We start from the raw sequence: 23,936 nt of genomic DNA on the forward strand, positions 1-23,936 counted from the left end.
TGAGGGTTGAGCGTGTGATCTCCTTTTATAATTTTTTTTTTCTCATAGTAAAGCTTGCATGCCCCATAGAGATAAATTTTTTTTGGCTGATCCACGTATTTGATTGTTTCTGTTTTATTTTTTTTTTTTCATGCTGCAACGTGCGATATCGAAAAGATCTTGTAGAGGTGGTGTCCTGATCAGACATCCCCAATAAATGGTATCAGAGCGAGGTAGTACCAAAATGTAGATTGCGACGGTGGTGAGTAAGATTGAAGATGAAGAAGACATGATCAATCAAGATGGAGATCAACAGGTTTGATGGAAAAAGTAATTTCTTCCTGTGGCAGATAAGGATGAAGGACGTGCTCATCCAGTAAGGATTGATCGATGCTCTTTTGTGCAAAGAGAAGCTGACCACAGCAAGATTGGAGACGGCTCCAAATACAAGTAGTGAGTACGATCCACTTGTATCTAGTGGATGAAGTGGTGATCCATGTGCTTGGTGAGATTTCTCCGACGATGCTGTGGTCGAAGCTCGAGAAATTGTACATGATGAAGTCTCTCACTAATACTCTCTTCCTCTGGAGGCAATTCTACCAGCTATGGATGATTGAGGGACAGAGCGCGCAGGAGCATCTCAGTCACTTTCAGAAAATCTTCACCAATCTCTTCAGCATTGACAAAAAAGTTGAGAAGAAGATCAGGGTGCTGATCTTGCTAGCATCACTTCCTTCTTCATATGAGTCTTTGGTGACTGCTCTTCTAGTAGAGAAAAGCACCATCAAGATGGACGAGGTCACTACGACGATTCTTCATAACAAGTTTCTTAGCAGGGAGAATCCAACTTCGAGCTCAGATGGCAGCTCAGCTTTGGTGATTTTTGGAGGAGTAGGAGGCGATAGATGGAGCGACAAGAGATCACGACAAGGGCGGTCCAAGTCCAAGACGAAGGATTTGAGTAAGATCAGATGTTATCGATGTGATGAGTTGGGGCATCTAGTTAGAGATTGCTCTCAACTCAGTGATCGGACGAAAGTTACTGCAGTGACGATCAGTAGCGAGTCAGAGGGTAATGCCCTGGAGATATCTGATGAGATATCTACTTCTTTTCAGTAGTGGGTTTTAGATTCTGCATGCATCTATCATGTATGTTGCAGAGAGGAGTAGTTTGACTCTCTGAAGAATAGTGAGGGCACTGTTTATTTGTCGGATGGATCGAGCTGTGCGATCAGACGTACTGAAACGGTCAGCTGGAGGACATATAATGGTGCTATGAGGAGATTAGAGGAGGTTTGATATATATCCAATTTCAGACGGAATCTTATCTCACTGAGCAGAATGGATTCGAGAGACTACAGGATGGTAGCTGGTGGAGAAATTCTGAAGGTGTTGCACAGTGATCGGATAATTCTGAAAAAAAAAAAAAGACGAGAAGATATTACTACCCGGTAGGAAGTCTAGTGCGAGGTGAAGCTTCAGAAGCCAAAAAGAGTCCAGAGCGAGGTGAGCTCCAAGTAGAGATGGATCGAGCACGAGATGCAAGACTCGAAAGGATGAAAGGCGATATCATAAAGTAAGATTTCTATTATCACAGGATGATATCCCGAGCAGGTTTCAAATCAGGAAGAGCATAGTATATGATGGAGATGGGATCAAGCAGCTTGACTTGACTCCCATGTCTGTCCATTCATGATCAGCAGGTGATTGCCCCAAGGCATGGGGGCGAGGAGATCCAGAAGCTCTCAGAGTTAAGAGGAAGTCAAATATCGAGTTGAGATGGAGATTGTTAAGATTTGATATCTCGAGATTCGATCCATACTGAGTCCACAGTGAGGTCCACAATGACGAACGGAGTCCAACGAGTTCAAGATCAACCTAAAAGGAATCCAGATGAAGAAGATACGCTCTATTAAAGATGGTACAAAAATCATAGCAACAAAGGCCGACGACGGCCGGCGGCGAGCCGATGGAGGCCAAGGTGGTGCTACCGCATGCAGCCCAACCACGAGCATGCAGATGCACTGCCTAGGCCCATGCGGCATGGCCTGCGCATTATGCCTCACGTGGTCCACACGTAGCGCGTGGATCGGCGGTCCACAGGGACCCGCATGGATCGAAAGGGCATTTTTCCTTGGTTTTTTGTGGTCCACCATGGACCGACAAGCATTTTCCTATGATTTCTCATGGTCTACAGGGGTTTCATGGACCATGGCATGATCCGACGCCTCGAGCACTATCGATCATGATCTGAGAGTTTAGGGAGTTTTTGGGTGCTGTGAGGAGTCTATACTCCTGTTTTCTCACAGATTTAAGACTTTAAAAGCTCTATTCACAGTACAGAGAAGTGTGATTGATTATTCGATAGAAAATCAGAGTGGCAGCAGAGGCAAAGCGTCGAAGCCGATAGAGAGCAAGTAGAGTGCTTCAGGCAGACTGTCAGGTAGCGGACAGCGATCGTTTCAGGGTTCAGGGAATCTTCCTAGAAAGAGAGCTTTTGTGAGGGAGAGCTTCTTGTGAGAGAGAGATTGGGTATATGGGAGTTGAGAGTGTAATCTCTTTTTGTAATTTTTTTCTCTTTTCTCATAGTGAAGCTGGCATGTCCAGTGAAGACAAGCATTTTTTTACGGATCTATGTATTTGATTTATTTTATTTTATTTTATTTTTCTATCGTGACGTCCGATATCGAAAAAATTCTGTGGAGGTAGTGTCATGGCCAAACATCTCCAACACTTTACAGGGCCATGTTTCTAATTGAAGAGTTCTTATTTTGCATGTTAATTTTATACCTATTGATGGGGTCATATTTCTTGTGGATGCTAGCTCCAAGTATCCATCTTTCTAATTTTTAAAAATTTATTCATAGCTATCAGAGGGCTTTTGAAATCCTTATATTTTTTCTTAATGCATGCATATACATAGATAAGAAAGCAATAAAAATTCATGCTTCATAGACATGTTATTTTTATAAAATATATTCATGGAATCAATGATTATAATAAAACATATGCTGACCCTTATTTTATGAAAAATATGATTTCATCAGTAACAGATTATTTATATAAAAAATATGATAATTTAAAAATAAATAACGAACATAAGATCTACTTACCTTGTTTATCCTAAATCTTCAAACTTCATTATATAAATCTGTTATCCTATTTAAAATATTAAATCTTAATCAATTTTCTTTCAATTAATTAAATAATAATAAAATGAGACTATTGATCAGGCGATCAATTCGATAGACCACCGGACATCAAAGTGATCCGAGATCATCTTGTTGGTGTCAACTCGGATCCCTAAGCAGGAAAATGACACTCTATCCTAAGGTGCATGTCTTTCTAGAGAGAGAAAATGGAGTCTTCATATCCCTCAAAAGAGAAATTCATGATCAAGATAATCAGGGGTCATATCAGGATGTTTCAAAAAGGGTTAACAGTGATCAAATTCTATAAATATATATCTAACAAGGATCGAATTGAGATTCGACATACTGCATGGATATTGAGGCAATTTTGGATCTCTTTGAAAAGATCATCTTAAGTTCATATTAGGATCTAAAGATCAGATAGAGAGAGAAAGAGAGAGGACAAAGAGAAACCTTAGAGAGAAGAAAGAGACGAGAGAGAACTCTTCTTTCTCTTTTCTTTTCTTCTCTTCTTTTTTTTCTTTTCTTTTCTTGGCCAAACATGGTGGTCTACGGTGGCCGGTGGTCAAAAGCAAGCAGCAGGTGGCGACATAGGCGGCCAATGGTGCTGGAGCAAAGAACGGCCGATGGCAAGTAGCCAACTGATAAAAAGAGCAAGAAACAAGGCCAAAACGAGGCTCTTTGCTCGGTTTCCTTGGATCCTAATTCACTAGTCAGCGGCTGGGGCCCGATGTTGGCCATGGCTTGGTGCAAGGAGGAGGCCAAATCCCTCAATGATGATTGTCGATTGTGGAGGCAGTCGGAGAAAAGGAGAAAAAGAAGAAAATAATAGCGAAAACAAGAGATTTTGATTTCATTGATTTTCAAAGAAGTCGGTGGTCAACAGTAGCACCCAAAGCCATGAAAAGAAGGGAAGAGAGAGAGAAAGGAGGAGTAGGGCTTTACCTTGGCTCCGATAGTGTCTCCGGCTCCAATTTTCGATGAGTATGGCTCTAGGAAAATCAGCAAAATAGGAAGAAAAGAAGAAGGAGAAGAGAAGAGGAGGACCGGGCGCATCATGGATTGCTTTGGACGGAGGGGAGATGACTTTATAGAGAATCTCATAGGGTTTTGGTAGCTCTAAGAGTCCGATTTCATGCCAAACTCGATAGAGAAGAAGACTCTCGTTGGGTGTCTTCGTCTCTTTTTTTTTTCATTTTTTGACTGCCATTTGGGTGGGGTTTAGGCCATCTTAGTGATGGGTTGGTGCAATGGATGAGGCCATCACATTATCTGCCTCCTAAAATCATCATGCTTGTTTCGATTTTTTCACACTCGTAGATAGCGTAAGAAGGCATCTGACTCTAGCGGTGCTTTCTTATCTTGGGACGGTCTAAATTCTTGTTGTCAGAACCATAAAGAACAAATTCTAGGCACCTCAACACCTATGTGCCCTGAATCACTAAATCAAATATCCATTAGGGGTGGCAATTGGATCGGATCGGGTTATAAACGATCAAGTCAATATAGGTCAGGTCAGAAAATCATCAACCCAAATCCGACCTTTTTATTAAATCGGTCAAAAATTCAAATCTGAACCCAACCTGTTTATTAAACAGATAACCCGATCCGATTCATTTAATCCGTTTATTAAATATGTCAAATTAGGTTAAACGGATTAAACAGATTAAATAGATCGGATTAAATGGGTCAGAAACAGATTAAAGAGGTTAAACGAATCTTAAATGGGTTAAACAAGTGAAACAGATTGGGTTAAATAGGTCAAAAATAAGTTAAATAGGTTAAACAGATTAAATGGTTATCTGATCAATCCGACCTGAATATTAAATGAATTAAATGGATTAGATATCTAAAATTCAAATCCGATCCACTTATTAAATGGGTTAAACGGATTGATTTGTTTATAACCCAAACCATTTAGCCTAAATCCAAATCTATTTATGACGAATCGAACATGGATCGGATCATATTTTGTTAGCCCTAATGTCCATCCTTTCATCTCTTCATGCTAGATCAAACTTAGATTGACCGAATTTCATTGATCAATCTAGCTTTCACTAAAAAGGTAAAAGCAATCATGAAGTAGTGTTCCGTGCCATTCGTTTGAAGTTCTGCATCTTCCAACAGCAATCCCATTTTCATCGTGCAATGAACTTTAAGGAGGATACAAATTATAATACCAGGGAGGAAGGTGAAGGATCAACACCCCTAAAAGGAGAAAAAGTGTTGGGACCAACAAGAGGAATGATTGAGACGATGCATGCAAATTAGCCTAAAGTACTCACATTGCCACGTGATAAGCTTTAGCTTTGCACATCATACTTCATCACAACTGTTACATTTCTGTAAATTTTTGACAAGAAGTTGCATCTAGTCCAATTCATTCCCCGATCATTCATAAAGTGCAAGCACTAATAGCTGAAAGCCCGATTACATAATTAAAAAAGTGACAGCATAATCTACTAGTTGCGTATAGAAAATGGAGCTAAATTCTTCAAGGACTCTTTGCGGATGGAATCTCTGCAACAGTGCCATGGTCAGCAGAATTAGATTTCATCGCATCGGTCGCAGAAATCGGCAGCTCGAACGCCCCTTCTTCTCATCATCATCTGAGGATTGGGTCAAGTGATCCTTGCTCTTACCCCATATCAGAGAGTAGAGACCAATTACTATGATAGTTGCTCCAACCACCCTATCAATTTCAGAGAAGTTAGTAAAACCAGACTCCGTACCACTATAGCTGCAATGAGATAACAAGAACTCATACCTTCCCAAAGTGATCTCCTCTGCTAAAATGATGGAGCCCATTATAGTTACTATTATCATGCATAGAGGGTTAAACGCAGTCACGAAGACAGGGCCCCTTTCCTTCATCACTTTTCCTTGAATATAGTATGTGATCCCAGAGCACATTATTCCCTGCATTAGAATCAGCTCAATTGCTAAAATTTCTGAGCTCAAGAACATAAATACTAGCATAAGTTCAGTCTGTTTCTATGATTTAGATGCTTTAACATCTATAATTATCTCAAACAAAGATCCCATTCTTACGGAGTAAGCGGCCGTTAGGAGTCTCAAGTCAAATCCTATCAACCATGGCTTGGCTTCATGCTCCATTACGAGAGCAACTGCACCACTTTGCACCGCACCCATGAAGCATATCCAGGTGGTCAAGGAAAGCTCTGCTGGATAGGACTTCAGTGTATGTGACTGACCAAATATCAACCATCATGGTGCATTAGTCACCCAATAATGTACACTTTTCTTCTATGATTGAAACATATATAAGACATTATATTGGAGCTTCCATTCTGGTGATGAAAGAGCATTACTTGTAGTAAAAAGAAAGCAGACCAACAGAAGCAGCTAAATAATAGCATGAACACGCCCTCAAGCCAGTGGCTATCATCTTGGCTGCCAGCGTTATTGTTGTAGTGGTTGCGTCCCTTTGTCCAAATAAATTCTACCACCTGTCCTTTGTATAGTATCATGAGCAATGCACCAACCAGAGTCACCAGAGTGCCGGCGATCTTGGCTTGGCTATGCCGTTTCTTGATATCTATTTTCTCCATTCTGATCATACGAGTAAACATAGTTAATGATTAACATAACTCTGTTTGATAATTACATGAAAAGTTTTCCTTAATATATGTTGATAGAGATCGATGGTTGCAGCTTTTACCTGAGAATAACGGCATTAACGAAGGTCATAGCAGGAAGTACGTTGTAAAGGGCAGATGCGAAGCTTGCATTCGTGTTCTTGGCCCCCATGTAATAGAAATTTTGGTCAAGCACAGGCCTGGCATGGAAGATGAGGCATACCGTTAAAAAAGAAGAAGTTAATTTTGATGAAGTTTAAACTAATTACGTAAAACTTTGGTTGGTGAGTAGATGAGTACTCTAGTAGTGCTAAAGCCATTATCTTGAGAAAGTTGGAGAGTGTCATCTTCGGCCGGGCTTTCCTGCTGAAGAGAAGAAATGGACATGTTGGCTCGAAAAAAAAAGAAAGAGACGTGCAATGCATGCAATTAGCTAGTAATGTTGCTAAAGGTTAGAGGGCTGTTTTAAAAATAGAACGTGAGTAATAAAATAATAATAATAATAATAATAATAATAATAATAGAACGTGCGAGAAGGCATGCTGTGGATGGGTTTGCTTGTATATATAAAACGCCCATAAATTGAGGGCCACTTAAAGGTTAGTGGCTCTTTTGTGTGAGGGAATGATTTGATTGTCTCCATGACTATTGCATCATGGCCATAATATTTTGAAAATAACAGATTACACAAATAAAAGAATTAGAGGTACAAACAGATCTTTTGACTCGTAACACAGGTCATGATCCAACCAATCTGGATTAAACCTGTCTCTGACTATAGTTTCATGGATGAACACATCAACTGCACATTTCTTCATGCTAGGGGTTGAAAATGGATTGACTCATCTGTGACCTAGTCCTTGATAGCTATGTGTAGGGATGTGTTTTGCTTCTTTTTCTTATTTTCTTGAGGAAGATTGGGTTAAGCTTTGGCTTAATTGAATATGCCAGCTTTGGTTTTGGTGATCTTGAGAATGAAACTTTTTTCAAGTGTAAATTGAGCGAGCAATTTGTTTGTTTCACCGATGTAGAATTTTATGTGACAATCTTTTTGAAAAAATTATGTGTGTGTGTGTGTGGACTTTTGCATAACCAAGAAAAATAATCAATAATTCACTTTAGCTTTGCATGGTGTAAATGTAGAGAAAACTTGATAGGTTCATTTTTATTGCTTAACAAATTTTAAAAGAAGAAAATTTATTTTTGAATTGGATGATGTGGAGATTAGAAGGGAAATTTAAGATTCAAAAGCAATTTATAGATGCTTGAGTTTAAGATCTAAAATCTCATCTAAAAAGATGAGCTGAGCGATGTTACTTAGATTTTTTGATCCTATAACTTATATAGGACTAAATATATATCTGCACAAGTCCTCACATACTATTATTGTTTAAGCCCTGATATTTTTGCCAAACTAAAGGATCCAAATCGAATAAAAAATAATCACAAACATCAAATTGGTCTGAATCAATCTCAAAATATCTAATATTGTAGTGTCCTTTAATTCATACATGCCATAGATCATGTCTATTCTAATACCACTTGTAATAATCTAGAACCTCCAAAAAAAAAAAACTAGTTGAAAAGTATTTTTAGATTTCATAGCCATGTATGAGTATCCAAACTCTATGCGTACCATAGTCAATAAGGGGATTCATCTTAGGCCATGTGGGAAGGAGTTTGGAGAGAAGCAGTGTAAAGTGTACCCATCTACGAGTGGCCCTTTTGACCAGATTCTCTTTATAGAATTATGTTTTTGCTTTCTCTTCAGTTGGTGCTACGAAAAGGCAAAGGAAGTAAAAAAAAAACTCACTCTTTTCAGCTTCTTCACGATTCAGTCTTTTTTGGATTCTTTTCAGTGATCTTTGATTGTGGGACCATCCAAAGTCTAGGCTCTTCCTTTTTTGACCTTTTTAAAATTGGCATGGCTTTATAATTCCTTAATTTTGGAGTGCTTAATATTTTATCACGCTGTTGATCCAATCATCCACTAGATTTTTGGCTTTTTCTTCACTGAAGCGAGTGGAACTGTCACCTTTATATCATGCAAAAATAAAGAATAGACAAGATATATACGAAAAAAGTAGAAACAAAATAGGAGCTTTCCAATATCCAACTAGCTAATGAACGGCCAGAATGTAAATTTTGCCCCAAGCCAAGCTTATGCATTAAAATACTTAAATCCAGTCTAGCGTGCAGTCTTAGGGAATATTTTTTAACTCTTTAGCTAAGCGCAAAGAAAATGCTTGATGGACTGAAATATGTGAAATATCTTGGAGCCTAACATGCACTCATATATCTATCATAACCCTAAGCAAGCGTTAATGAGCGGAGATTCACTGCATGATAATGGTCGTATGGAGAGTAGAACAACAACATGTATGTATAACCCTATGACATGGCACCCCTCTAGATGCGGAAATTTATATCCTACACCAGAAGCACCACATCAACAGAGCCCATAGGAATGAAAAATCTGATTGGTGTGATGCACCATGTATAACTTGGATGTGACGAGGCCTTGATTGGTGGAAACACATTTTATTTTGAGTCATGTAATTCTAGCTCGAGTCCAACAAGCACCTTTCCATTTTCCTTGGTTTTATCACCACCAAAGTGCTATGTTAAACCTGGTTTAATCGGCAAAGATGAATGGCTTATCTAATCTAATTCATGCCATGCATGCATGTATTTTATATGAATCATGCCAAACCAAAGCTAGGAGAGAGAGGGAGTGGGAGAGAGAATTACTTCTCGAACCACAATGCGAATGGGGCGACGACGGCCGTCGCGATGGCATTGCGATACACCACAAGCACATAATGGCTCATGCCTTGCTTGAGCGTTGCCACCGAGATCACGTACATCCCGGCAAACCCAAACTGCAAGAAGACCATAGCCAAGTACGGCTTCACCCTACTCCAAACCCCACCAAAGGACATCTTATCCCTCCTCCTATCTCTTTAACACCCTTCTTTCCCAATTAACCCCCCACCTCACAGAACCTCTCTCATGGGACTCAAAGCTAAATGCATGCAGCCTTATATAGCTAAAAATCAGACCACCACCCTATAGATCACCATAGGAACAATAGTCTTTAAGGGGTGGGGGTCCCTCCTAGATTCCATTATTTTCTATAGACAACAGGAAAAGAGCCCATTTTCCAAGGACACCGAGAGGTAAGATGAGCTGAGATGAGGTCTAAAGGTCCACTATCTTTCGAGTGATGTAGTCAAAAGAAAGCCAGTCTAAAGTGTGACCACCTTTCCCTCCATCCTTCTGGGGTCTAAAGAAAATGAAATTATTGATGAGTGACGACTTAAAGGAGAGCCTAATGGAAACAGGTTTTAGTGCATGCTGATGAGGGCAGGCCAACTTGCAGGTGCGCTCGTTAATTTTAGGATGGCGTTGCATCCCATTGGGTTGGACTTATCCAAGGCCATGGAATGTTCACAAATTACAATCATTTTGTGGCCACGTAAGTGTGTTTGGTTGCTGCAAATGTGCAACAGTCGTGGTAGACAACTTGTGGCAAAGGTTATGTTACTCGTATCTACAAACATATCCATTTAAATTTTAGTGTCTATTGTATGACTGCACTAAAGGCTAGATATCAGGTGTTCTTTTTAATTACCATAAATCATAGGTGATGGTTTTGTCATGTAATACTGTTCTTTTGCTCTTGACACAATGTTGTATCAAACCATAACAGTCAGCAGTGGCCACGGTGGTAGCTTTATTTTGTTGCAGCATATTTCAACCGAATGTAATACTGTACTGCAAAAACTATGGCAGATTTTGAGGGTTTTTTGTTAAAAAAAAAAAAAAAAAATTCTTGGTCCATGATGCATTCCGATGCACTTGATAGTTGCCTAATTACCTCAATCATGTACCAAACAGGAATCTTTTGTTTGACGTAAATCTTATGCTAACCAATGACAGAAGCGTAAGGTTCTGCCACGTAGCAGATGCAACCTATGCCTTTAGTTATAAAGGTCAATTAAAGGAAACTGGGAAGGCATGACAGGGCAACAGGGCTTTTGAAACCTCAGCTTTTGGTAAATTGATGCGTGACACATTCTTTCTTTTTCTGGTGAATCAGATCTTTTAAATTATTCAGGCATAAGTACATCCATAAAAATCAGAAAATAGAATACTAAAAAATTAAACAGAAATATTTATCCAAAAAATCCATGAAATAGATCCAATATGATTCGCCACATAAGATCGATGTTATCCAGTTCTGTAGATTACCCTGGAGACGTGATAGCTGGGACAGAATATTCCATGGCGCATGCATGCAAGAGTTTTAGCAGAATTTCCTTTCTCTCTGCAGCAGTCTCTGTTTAATCTTTTGAAAAGGAAAAAAAAGGAAGAAGAGAAGTGTCTGGCTGAAACACCCATGGACCAGTTGGCCATTAGCTTCTGCTGCACTTAGGAATCCCCATGACATGGTGATAATTCTATTTTCCTTTTGGGAAACGACATGGTATTAATCTTGTCCTATCACCCCTTGATATGTAAACATTTTGGGGTGCATTCCTGACCAATTACTTTGCATATAATTATCATGCCATGAGATCATGCACATATACAAAAATCTGGCAAGACGGAGCCACATCTTTATGGAATCAATTCTGAAATCTAGAGGGATGTCAACCTGAATCAGAACATGATCCAAAATAGTCCCGACAAGCCTCTCAAAGTGATAGGACTACTTGTTTCTACTGATAATAGCAAACGTGGAGATGTTTGGTCCAGTTAGCATGAGCATCTTGTGCATTTAGTTGACCAAGTAACTTGATTTATTTGACCAAGTAGCTTGTACGTTAGATGAAAGTAGAACAAATAAATCAAGATCTTTGTAAAACAAATTGCAAACTTAGTCTGGTTTTCTTTCTTAATTATGGGGACAAGCCTAGTTGGTAAAAGAAAAAATTATCTATAGGCCCGTAGATTGATCTGAACTTATTTTTAAGCCCCTGGACTTCTTAGATGGAATAAAACATCTTTGAACTGCTTAAGGAGTTACTTTTAGGTCTCTACCATCCAATCATATAATCGAATAATAAAACTATATAACCGGATAAGACAATGGTGTAAACAAAGCATATATTTGTGTAACCTAAACATAAATCTGTATAACCAGTTATTGAAACTAGATAATCAGAGAACTGTGTAACCTGTGTAATCTGAACATAAATCTGTGTAATCTAACCATAAACTTATGGACGACAGGGACCTAAAAAAAACTCCTTAAACAGTTCAAAGAGGTTTTATTCTATCTGAGAAGTTCAGAGACTTAAAAGTAAGTCCAAATCAATCTAAGGACCTATATATAATTTTTTCTTGATAAAATTTCTGGGCCGTCGTATGCAATAATTTTGATTCCATTATCATCTAGAGTCGAGTGGCTAGATAGTCATAACCCCTTACCATATCTCAGAAGAAAAAGAAAAAAAAAAGGAAAGATGAATCTTTGGGAATAAAGGGCCTGTTTAAGTGCCACTAAGTGGGCATTCAACTTTTGTAGAGCAACTAGGCTTTCCTAAAATAATCACATTATATAAATAATGTATGTGGTCTCTATCATATGGACCCATTTTTAATTCTTTTTCTTTTTTAGGATAATTGCATCATTAAACAAGAGCCCTTCTGTGGATCCATGGATGCTTAAATGTATCTCATGCATCTCCATCATAAGAGACTCATCTTTATGTTTTTTCAGATAAGTATATTATTAAACAAGTTCCCCTCATATGGGTTTGCAGATGCTTAGATGTATCTCATGCCGATAGAGTATCCTATGTGATTAGCATTATTCATATAATACATGCACATCCAACATCTACATTGCCTGGCCACACACAAGGCCCTGAAGGCAGGGAAAGGAGTCCAAAGTAAGCCAAACTACCACCTAAGACCACCTAGCAAAAAGGTGCATGGTCGGCATTTAGATTAACATATAAATGGACATCTCTTATGTGTTAGTGATAATGGTGATTGCACTCTCTTTTTTTTAAAACCGTAGATCTTCAGCAAGCAACCACTACAGTGAAAATGATCATTAACGACGCTATTAAGGTTATTTTACAACGCCGTCAATAACGTTTACGACGCTTCAAAAAGCCTCGCCAAAGCATCGCCTATGTAAGAGTGGAGACGAAAAGTGCCGACGCTTTTTAAAAGCATCGTTATTTTTTAACGACGCTTTAAAGCGTCGTAAAATTAAATTATAACGACGTTTTTTAGCGTCGTTAATGACAACGCGTCCTCCACTCTACCAAGACGCGTTTTGAAGCGTCGGCTGTTAGGTTTTTAGCGACGCTTATAAGCGTTGTTAAACTTGGTTTAACGATGCTTATAAGCGTCGTTAAATATATTTCTAACGACGCGTTAAAGCATCGTAAAATTCAATTTTAACGACGCTTTTTAGCATCGTTAATGACTCCGCGTCCTCCACTCTACCAAGACGCTTTTCGAAGCGTCGGCTTTTTTTTCTTTAACGACGCTTATAAGCGTCGTTAAAATTATTTTAACGATGCTTATAAGCGTCGTTAAAGGTTTTAAAAGAAAAAAAAAATACAGGTTTTATATACAAAAAAAAAGAATACATACATTCCTGTACAAAATTATATCAATTATTCTAACATAAACCTGTACAATCACCACCATTCACACCTGTACAATCACCACCATTCACACCAAAAGCAAACTTAAATAGCAAATTTAACCAAACCAAAAGATATTATTTTATATAAATAAAAATAAAGTACTAATCGTCCATTACAATCAAGAGTAATATAAATAAATATAAGAATACAATAAAAATAAAATAATATCAATCCGCAGGCGGATGGTCGTCGCTGTCTCCACGTGACGTGCCGCTGTCTCGATGGGTGCCTGATGTGCCAAGAGCCTACAAGAAACATATCAAAAGCATGATTTGCATATCTATAAATAAAAATATATAAATTATTAAATTAATATAAAAATATATATTTAATAATATGTATTTACCTGAGATGGACCATACATCTCTAACAAAGATGTAAGCCGATCAATCTGTCCCCTCATGGCCTGCATCTCGGCACGGCTCTGTCGCATCTCCTCCATCTCAGCGGCACGACTCTGTCTAATCTCCTGTATCTCCGCCTCGAGTCTGCGAACGCGTGAATCCTGAGCATCTGCTGCAGCATGCTGCGTATATCTACTAACCTCAGATAGCTGAGTGGGGGTGACTCCTACTCCATAACCCCTCACTCGGCCGTAGCGCTCTGGTCCCATCAACTCTGTGAACACTTCGGCCTCGATACGACTCTGCTGCGTAGATGCTGCGGACTCGTCGTCACGCTCCGCAATGAGAGATGTAGCCCTCTCCTGTATTTATTTTGAAAATAAGAGTTATACATTAATAGCTAACAAAATTAAATTTAAATCATTGCAAAAAATAGAATATTAATAATGCCATACATATAAATCTCTTGACTAATCTCGAACAAAAGTACCATTCTGATGAGTATGAGTCATCCGATAAAACTCCACTTGTCCGGGTTCCCTCCCATGCTCATCCACTTACACAAATAATTTTAATTTTAAGCAAACAGTTATAATAATTTTAAAAAATATATGAGTATCGTGATACAGACATGGTCCACGATACATAATGATATTAGTTATATAAATATTTCAACATAAAAATTAAAAATTAATTATGAAAGTTTAAGGAACATACAAACTTCTGTCGGAGTCGTGCATAACTCTTCGACCCCGATGTATGAGGAACAGACTGAGCTGCTCGTGCAGCTCTACCAATAACAGAATAAGTCTATAAAATAAAGTAAAGAACTTGTTATATGTATAATATATAATAAAAATTAATATTTTTATAAAATATTTAGAAAAAAAAGATAATGAGCAGATAATATACATGTGCCCTCTCGGAGAACCAATAATGAACCAACTCCATCCACTGATGAGGGGGTACATCAGGAGGACAATTCCTAGCAACCTCCTCCTCTGTCATACCCTGTCTCATATAGTCCTTCTTCAATTGTGCTCTATATTCTTTTCATTTACGGTTGAGAGACTTCATTACAAAATCATGAGTGAATGGAGGGAGAACAAACTTGCTCTATAAAAAAAAAGTTAAATAAAATAAATTATATAAATGATTAACAATTAATATACAGTATGAACATCAATTCATTACCTCTATAACTCGGAGGAGCTCAACTTTGTACGTTGGAAGTATGTCATTCCATTTTGCATAGCCCAACGGACATAGCTGAGGCCTCCGAGCAACAGTCCCCAAAAATGAAGTCAATAAGCAGGCAGCTTTCTTAATTGGCTGACCTAGCTGATTGCACTCCACAATAATTCTCTCGCCCTCACGCATCTGCCACACATCTCGTACTACTGTGGGTTCGCGTCTGGGGCGTACTCTCCCGGATCCGTCTGCAAAAAATACATAAAAGTAACTATATCATAAATATACATAAAATGAAATAAAAATAAAATTACATGAAAGACAATATATACCCTGCACGTGTATCTCATCATCTGGCTGATGAACAGGAGGATCATGCTGTGCTGATGATGAAGGACAGGACTCAGAATGCTGTGCAGCTGAACTGGCCTCAGGCTGCTGTGCTGAAGAAGACGTACCGGCCTCTGTCTGTGAAAACTGGAACTGCACACCAGCATATCGTCCCCTGCGACGCATGATGTCACCTAGCATTTATATAAATAAAAGGTAGAATCAGTTAACATATGGAGTAAAATAACATAATAATTAATGCAAAATATATACATCATAAATAATTATTACCAGTAACAATCAAGCAGTAGTGTTTCCTTCAAATTTTGTTCTAACCAACGTCGTCGTAGCATTTAAATCATCAGCTGGCACAAAATTGTAGGGCATACATTGTGTATAAGTGTCATCATCATCATCCTCTACTTGGTTTTCCATATCATATAAGTCTCTAGGTTTTGTTTTGATGACAGTAAACCAATCTTTATCTTTTGCATCTTGTATATAAAATACTTGACGAGCTTGAAATGAAAAAATGAATGGGTCATCCTTCAATAACACACCAGTGTGTATCAACCTTGAAAAATTTACAAGTGTAAATCCATTTGCATCTTGTTTCAAACCCCTTGGTGAGTTTATGTCTATCCAATCACATCTAAACAGTACTACTTTAAATTTTCCATAATAATCCAACTCATAGATATCTTTAAGTGCACCATAATAGGATTTTCCATCCGCTTCCATCATAACACCGCTATTCTGTGTTTTTCTAAATTTCTCCCGTTCTCTAGTATGAAATTTAAAGTCATTAATTATGAAACCGTTATATCTATTCACAATCTTGTTAGGTCCTCGAACAAGAGCTATTAGTTCATCTGAATTATTTGTCTCCATCATCTTTGATACCTAAAAAAAAATGATATGACGAAGTGCTGTTGAGTTATCTGATATTAAATATGTATCAAAAATTAATATATCCCATAATTAAATATAAATCACATCTGATTCGAAAGCCACATAGGGAATAACTCGACCAACCATCGCTGTTCAATCCTTGCATTAGGACGAATGTTATGATTGGCTCGTCTCTGATAAATTAAAAATTCACTGCATAAAATATAAATATATCATTTAGAACATTATATCTAATATAAAATTTAAATTTTGATGTCATTCCTTAAATATACTAACCTACGATGGTCAGATATTATGACACTATGAATAACACATAATGATGTGCTTGTGCTAAGGATTTTTGATCAAGTACAATACTTTCAGCTCTTCCCAAGAATTTTTCAGCAGTTAAGAACTCATACAGTTCTGCATTCTCCACAAAGTCATTATACCGTTGAGGTCGACTAAAAATAGTCTCTACACCTTGAAGATATCTTGAACAAAATATCAAACATTCATCCGCAATATATGCTTCAGCAATCGAGCCTTCGGGATAGGCTCTATTTCGCACATAATCTTTAAGACGCACAAGATACCTTCAAGAATTAAATATTTATTAAAATATCAGTATGCTGTTGTTTCTAATAAAATTATCAAAAGATTTAAGGTTTACAATAATACCTCTCAATAGGATACATCCATCTATAATGTACCGGTCCATCAACTTTAACTTCTGAAGCTAAGTGAATGAGCAGATGTACCATAATAGTGAAAAATCCAAGAGAAAAAATCTTTTCCATCTGGCAAAGTGTAATTACAATATCGGATTCTAACTGATCAAGTTTCGAGGATCAATAACTTTGGAACATAATGCCTTAAAGAATGATGATAATCGAAGTACAATTGTAACAACTTGTTTCGGCAATGACGATCTTAAAGCTATTGAAAAAATATCTTGCATCAATATGTGACCATCATGACTTTTAAGATTTGAAAGTTTTCGATCCTTTAGATGCACACATCATGAAATATTTGATGCATATCCATCAGGTACCTTGATACTTTTCAAAACTCCCAAAAAATTATCCTTTTCTCGAGCAGACATTGTGTAACATGCAGGAGGCACATAAATTCTATCATTAGCAAGCATTTTAGGATGAAGTTCCTGTCGGATACCCATTTCTTTTAAATCAAGACGTGCCTTCATGTTATCTTTGCTCTTTCCATCAAGGTTTAAAAATGTTCCAAGTAAATTATCGCAAATATTCTTCTCTATATGCATGACATCAAGATTGTGCCGAATAAGATTATGTTTCCAATAAGGTAAGTCAAAAAAGATACTTCATTTTTTCCATAAATGTTTACTGGGCTATTGTGTAGATGCTATCTGTGTGTCTTCCTCATTTTCATCTTCTAAATAATTATCTGGATCTTGAAACACCTCTGCATCTATAGTACTGATACTGACTTCCTCTAGTAATCCTTCGTGCACTGAGCTTTCAACATCATCCCTTCTTCTTTTTTTAGAGGACTTTGAGTGCTTACCATAGCTGTAATTGATGCCATCCATTTGTCTATGAACATCAGTTTCAGAAGGTGGAATAGGGGCACATCCCAATTCTATAGTACCATCAAACAAATCTTTCTGAAATCAAAACGGATGATTTATTTCCAACCATCAACGATGTCCCATATAACAAAATTTACCTCCATATTTTAACCAAATTGAATGTGTTGAATCTCCACAACAAGGACATGCGATCCGTCCCTTTGTACTCCAGCCAGATAAATTGGCATATACTGAAAAATCATTAATAGTCCATAACAAAGCTGCCCATAGTTTAAATGTTTAGCCGTTGGAAGCATCAAATGCATCAACACCCTCCCATAACTGTTTCAATTCCTCTATTAAAGGCTGTAGGAAAATATCAATATCATTGTCTGGACCCTTATCTCCTGGAATAACCATTGACAAGATAAGTGATGATTGTTTCATGCACATCTATGGTGGCAAATTGTAAGGTATCAAAACGACTGGCCAAGTGCTGTAGGTAGAACTCAGGGTCCGAAATGGATTGAAGCCATCAGAAGCTAAGCCAAACCTAACACTGCGAACATCAGAGGCAAAATCAGGATGCCTATCATCAAATGCTTTCCATTGAAGATTATCTGCTGGATGTCTCAACATTCCATCCTTTGTACGTCCTTCATCTGCCATCTCATTGATGAAGCTATTTTTGATGATGCATAAATCCTTTTCAATCTAGGTATAAGAGGAAAGTAACGCAATACCTTGGCCGGTTTCTTTTTACTCCGCGTTGCATCCAATTCATTCAGTACATCGTCTCGATCTTCTTTTTGTGTTATCCATCTTGAAGATCCACATACATTGCATGACTCGTGATTAGCATTTTCACCCCGATATAACATACAATTTTTCGGACAACTATGAATCTTTTCATATCCAAGATCCAATTCCTTTACTACTTTCTTGGCTTCATAATACGATGGTGGTAAACGAGTACTTTCTGGAAATACATCCTTTAATAACTTGAGCAGCATGGTAAAACTCTTTCCAGACCATCCATTCAAATATTTTATATGAAATAAATGTACAAGAAAAGAAATCTTAGAAAATTTCGTACAACCCGGATATAATTCTTCATTTGCATCTTTCATTAAGGTGTGATAACGAGCTGTCTCATCATTAGATGTATGTATAGGCTCCTCAACATATATGCATTCCGTATGCGTACATCCATCAAACATCCCAACTGTTTCTTGTATACTACTGGATTCTCCTAAATTTTGAACACCAAGTCCAAAAGCATCTGTGATCAAACCCCTTATATCATCATCTCTTGCAGAATTATCTTGTAGGCTAGTAGATCCAAAATGAGTCAGGGATTGGTTACATGATGATGGCAACATAGATTCTTCATGAAAAATTCAGTCGGTATAACTTCTTAAAAAATCATTCCATACCAAATGTTCTTCAATAATTTGTGGATCTAAAGAAGAACTATTTACATATTTCCGACATGGACAAAAAATCTTTTCATTCAAACTACTTTTCTCCATACCAAATTTAATGAAGTCATGAACTCCATCTAAATATTCTTTACTATTCCTTGGTTTATTTATCCAACTTTTGTCCATTGTAGGATAAAAATGATCGAACTTGCAATTTATCTAAAAATAAAAAAAATTATACAATCTATATTAATGCAATGAGTAAAAAATATCAGTCATTTCATAAAATCCAAAAAAAAATAACAGCTAGATAAAGTTTACATAGTAAATGCTTGCTATCATCAACTAATAGGTAAAGAAGGTACTATCCCATTCAGAAAATACATTAATTCTATAGGTCAATTACAGAAATCAAATGATATGCAACAAGAGCCAAAAAAAATTTCGGCAGTATTTTTCCTTAGTTCTCCCGTATAGGGAGAACAAAAGAAAAATACCATCCGAAATTTTTTTCGAACCCTCAGCATACCATTTGATTATGGTAATGACCTATAGAATTACTCACATTTTTTAAACTGTCCATACTGGACAATCAATTGATCAATGTACATAATTCTTTTATCCGTATAAAAATAAATAAATATATGGATACAATAGAATATGTACATTAATCAAAAGATGGGTCTATGTTTCTATGCAATATAATTTTTTTTAAAATTAATTCATAATTAATATTGCCTGGTATCTTTCATCACATCCCTCTAATGAGTTGGCAACTTTATCACCTGTTGTCTAACTTTGTATTTAATGTTGCTTGAAAGTTATGCTAAGGAAGCAAGAACTATGAATCTTGTCATGTATTCTAGAGCTAGTCTACTTCAAGTCTTGTCATGAGGCAGATCATAGCCATATCCACAGAGACTAAGAGAGAAAAAGAAGTATAATACCTGATATTAACTTGGGGAGTAACGGACAAAGAAACTTGGCCCAGCTTAATCCAGATGCTTAGTCTTCATCAGCCACGAAGATAAGGATAACGTAGGCCACACGATATCAGGATCCAGCCACATAACGAGCGCCACATGTCAGATAAGCAATCAATCAGGATTCATGAAACTATGAAATTATCCATTCATCAACCATGTATCACAACCTTAATTAATTGTACTATATATTTTTGGGTGAACCTCATAGAGAGATACTAAGAGGGTGTGGTTGTAAATTGATCTAGCTCTATATCATTTATTTTATATAGTTGAAGATATTATCAATAATTATGTTGTTGATTATAATTATTTATGGTTATACATTTTTTTGAAGAATATGTTACAATAAATTTTGAAGAATATGTTACACATTGGAATGTTTATTTCATTAGTTGTCATTTAACTATATATATATATATATATATATATATATATATATATATATATATATATATATATATATATATGACTGAAACGTAGATGTGTCCAGAACTTTAATGAATAAGCTCAGTATATAGTTACAGAATAATTCCATTGTTGGCAGACAAGATGTCTACATGTATCATGCATGTAGTTTATTTAAAATAAGACTGAGACCCCATGAACCAAGGATTGGAAAAAATGTAACATTTTTTTTTTTCAAGTCTTTGAAAAATGTTTATTGTCTTTCATCTTTTTAGTTAAAACTTAATGCAAGGAGTGTAACTTTAATTTAGAGAAGATGGCATTTATAATCATAGGCAATTGGCTAAAGAAATCAATTCGTGGTTCATCGGCGAAAGGTAAAAAGTAATTGTGGCCTAAATTTCTCTAGAACTAGAAGCATGCATTTGTTTTGGGTCTATGTATCTTGTAACGACTTATAAATCATAGTAAAATATTTGCATGAACAGAATAAGTACTGCATGCATTAAGGATGTTTTTTTCTTTAAGATTAGGATGTTTACGGTGTTTTTTTTTTTGGTAAGAAGATAAAACATCTACATTCTAACCTTTTTTGCTGCCAACCATAGCCAATTGGGTTACAACACCCATTCAAATGACACCTAGGACATTCCGTAAGCATGCCCTGTGCTAGCAAAAGTTCAATATCACTAGACAGCACACGTTTTATGTAAGAAAATATTACATGTTTATTCTCAGATAGCAAATAAGTACAATTAATTGGACCTTTTCCATACCAAATATCTTTTCATTAAAATATTTTTTTCGGCAAGATCTCTCATAATCCTTGTTTCGCTAGGCTAACCATGTGTTATACCCATTTCTCTTCACCATAATAGATACAAGACAATAAATTGAGAATTTCTTTAATGAAGCATGAAATTAAAAACGGAAATGAACAGAAAACATGGACTGTGAATTATATTAAGGGACCTGTGGTGTTACAAAAGAGTACTGTCTCAATAACACTCTGAATTCTGAAACTACATTAAATTATGACAGATTATTTAAAACGACAATAGCATAATACTAAAACCATGATAGGAGACAGAGAAATCCTGATCCGTTAAAAGGTTAAGTATGGATCAAGATTTTGTATATTGCTCTCCTTACTTTATTCGATACGAACCTAATCTAACTCAACTTGTTGTCATCCATACCGAATACTTTTTCATGACAATACCTCTCTAGAGTTTTTATTTAGTACAATCCCATATTTTGATAAGATCTTTCTAACAAAAAAAAAAAAACATTCATTACTTGAAGGCATTGTTGCCATATAACTTACCTATTTCATTATTTAACTTGTCTACATATTAAGATAGATAAATTACGCACTAAAAGAAGTCGTACGAGAAATGGAACCATGCATCTTATAAGAATCTTGGCCGTATAAGATGAAAAAAAGAGAAAAAATTATCCCAACCGATCAAAGAAGAGTTTCCTTGGTCAATCTCCAAAGAAAAAACAAAAAAGGAATAACTTGTTATGTTTGACAAAGTGTCCTGCCTCCATGCTTCTATTATCTTCCAATTGCGTAGCTCTCTTCATTTTTTTTTTTTTGGCTTAGAATTATTTTTCTTTGATGCAAGGGAGATTAAAATCTCACAATTCTACCACTAGATAAAGATTAAAACATAAATTACTGCCCGATAATTAAGGTACCAGAGCATCAAAAAAAGAGACTTAATTTATTCAAGAAAAATTAAGGCTTATTGATTGGTTGACAAAAATATATCATTATTCCATTCTATTTCTACATCACAAATTATTAGCAACTCTAATATATGCAATTTATAACCACATGCAAATGGGAACATACTCATAGATTCAAAATCCAGCAACTAACTCTTCGTGTGCCTCACTCGTCTTTAGGTATTGTTTTCAAGATGGCATGTGGTTTGAGAAGAAAGGCACCACTTTGGATGGTCAACCCGCAAGACTTTTTTTTTTCTTTTTTTTGGGTACAAACCAAGAATTCCTCCATCCGCCACATATTGCATCGAGTCCGGGGATCACGGATGTAAATTGTTTCTGACAAACAATCGCTTGCACCAAACATCATAAAACCACTCTCCCAACCCATTGCACAAACAAACAACTCCCAAGAATAATAATAACAGATGGCAAATGGATTTCTCTAGATGAGATCGAAAACTTCTACACCATTTCACCAACCCATAAATGCTTGAACACAGCAGATGATATGAACCAAAACAAGACAATCGCTGGCAACAAATATCATAAGACCACTGTCACAGCCCATCGCACAGAAAAAAATTGAACTTACGCCGAAAAAAATAATTATCAATAACATATCTTACTTTTGGGCCTGCGAAGATGGCCGTCGGGAGGGGGGAGGAGAGGAGGGCCGGTAGGGAGGGGAAGATGGCTTGGACCGCGCGGGTGGGCATCGACGGACGCAGTAGCAGAGGGGAGCGGCAGACGGCGGTGAGGCGTGGACGGCGGGTGCACGTGGACGGCGGGTGCGGTGCCGGCGGCGGAGATGGGCCGGGGTCGGCGGAGAGGAATGGGTGGAAACTAAAGGGGCGGCGGTAGATAGATTAGGGCACGCGCGGGGGTATTAAAGGAATCTAACGACGCTTTTTAGCATCGTTAAATAATGACGTAAAAAAGTATCGGTATTATTTTTATTTGACGACGCTTTTGCTAAAAGCATCGGCATTGACAATTCTCAAATTTTACGACACTTTTAAGCGTCGTTAAAATACGACGCTTTTTAAAAGCGTCGGCAGGTCAGCGCAATCTGCCGACGCTTTCCAAAAGCGTCAGCAAAAAATGGTTGCTAAATACCATTCTTCCTGTAGTGAACCCAAAATGGTAATTGCTTTCACCTTCGATAAACATATGTGGATCAACTAAAAGGACTTGCATTGATGGTAATGGTGGAATTGGATCCTAAGCAACAAAGTTACATTGTAGATCGGACATTATACTTCTAGAGTAATTCTTTATCCACTACTCCCAATGAAAATGTCTTTAATATCGATCTGCAATGCAACATTTTTTTCAAATTTTTTCAAATGAAAATACATTTTTCCTTCCTAGAATAAAAAAGAATGATATTATTACTTTCTGATATCTTATATGACTTCCTGTGAATATATATATGACATCCCCAATAATATCTATAACTTTTTGTATCTTTATATGATATCCTATTGGTTATTAGGACTTCTTGATGCCTCATATGACTTCTTGTGAATATATATGATATTTTGAACAATATATATGACTTTTTATGAATATATATGATATCATAAACAATATATATAACTTTCTGTGAATATATATGATATTCTGAATAATATATATGACTTTTTGATGCCTTATCTAACATTTTGTGAGTATA

At 36.8% G+C, this 23,936-nt stretch overlaps 1 protein-coding gene and 1 long non-coding RNA gene across 3 annotated transcripts; both read right to left on the reverse strand.

Moving 5' to 3' along the window:
* Window positions 1–5,337: 5,337 nt before the first annotated feature.
* On the reverse strand, window positions 5,338–9,729 carry LOC105048705 (WAT1-related protein At1g21890). Of its 2 annotated transcripts, none has more exons than XM_029265606.2 (7): window positions 9,482–9,729; window positions 7,031–7,093; window positions 6,814–6,930; window positions 6,464–6,704; window positions 6,183–6,341; window positions 5,899–6,050; window positions 5,338–5,823 (listed from the first exon to the last, which is right to left on the reverse strand). In XM_029265606.2, the coding sequence occupies exons 1-7, from the start codon at window positions 9,670–9,672 to the stop codon at window positions 5,685–5,687; spliced, it is 1,062 nt and encodes a 353-aa protein (XP_029121439.2). In that variant the 5' UTR covers window positions 9,673–9,729; the 3' UTR covers window positions 5,338–5,684. The 2 variants fall into 2 exon arrangements, with proteins under 2 accessions (XP_029121439.2, XP_010926422.2); XM_010928120.3 differs by having other exon boundaries at window positions 5,346–5,823; window positions 7,031–7,096.
* A 5,219-nt stretch (window positions 9,730–14,948) lies between these two features.
* LOC140859453 (uncharacterized) lies at window positions 14,949–15,688 on the reverse strand. The gene is made up of 3 exons (XR_012142950.1): window positions 15,561–15,688; window positions 15,272–15,463; window positions 14,949–15,187 (listed from the first exon to the last, which is right to left on the reverse strand). It is a non-coding gene; the product is annotated as an uncharacterized lncRNA (long non-coding RNA).
* Between the last annotated feature and the right edge of the window lie 8,248 nt (window positions 15,689–23,936).

Source organism: Elaeis guineensis, chromosome 7 (genome assembly GCF_000442705.2).
Source record: "Elaeis guineensis isolate ETL-2024a chromosome 7, EG11, whole genome shotgun sequence".
NCBI classification, from domain to species: Eukaryota; Viridiplantae; Streptophyta; class Magnoliopsida; order Arecales; family Arecaceae; genus Elaeis; species Elaeis guineensis.

Bases quoted from the DNA above. Each gene is read 5' to 3' on its own strand.
- LOC105048705 (XM_010928120.3), bottom strand. From the start codon at position 9,672: ATGTCCTTTGGTGGGGTTTGGAGTAGGGTGAAGCCGTACTTGGCTATG. The intron at 6,705-6,813 runs GTAAAAGCTGCA...TCGTATGATCAG, and splicing joins GTTAATGCCGTTATTCTCAG to AATGGAGAAAATAGATATCA. The intron at 6,342-6,463 runs GTAATGCTCTTT...ATATTTGGTCAG, and splicing joins CTGCTTTCTTTTTACTACAA to TCACATACACTGAAGTCCTA.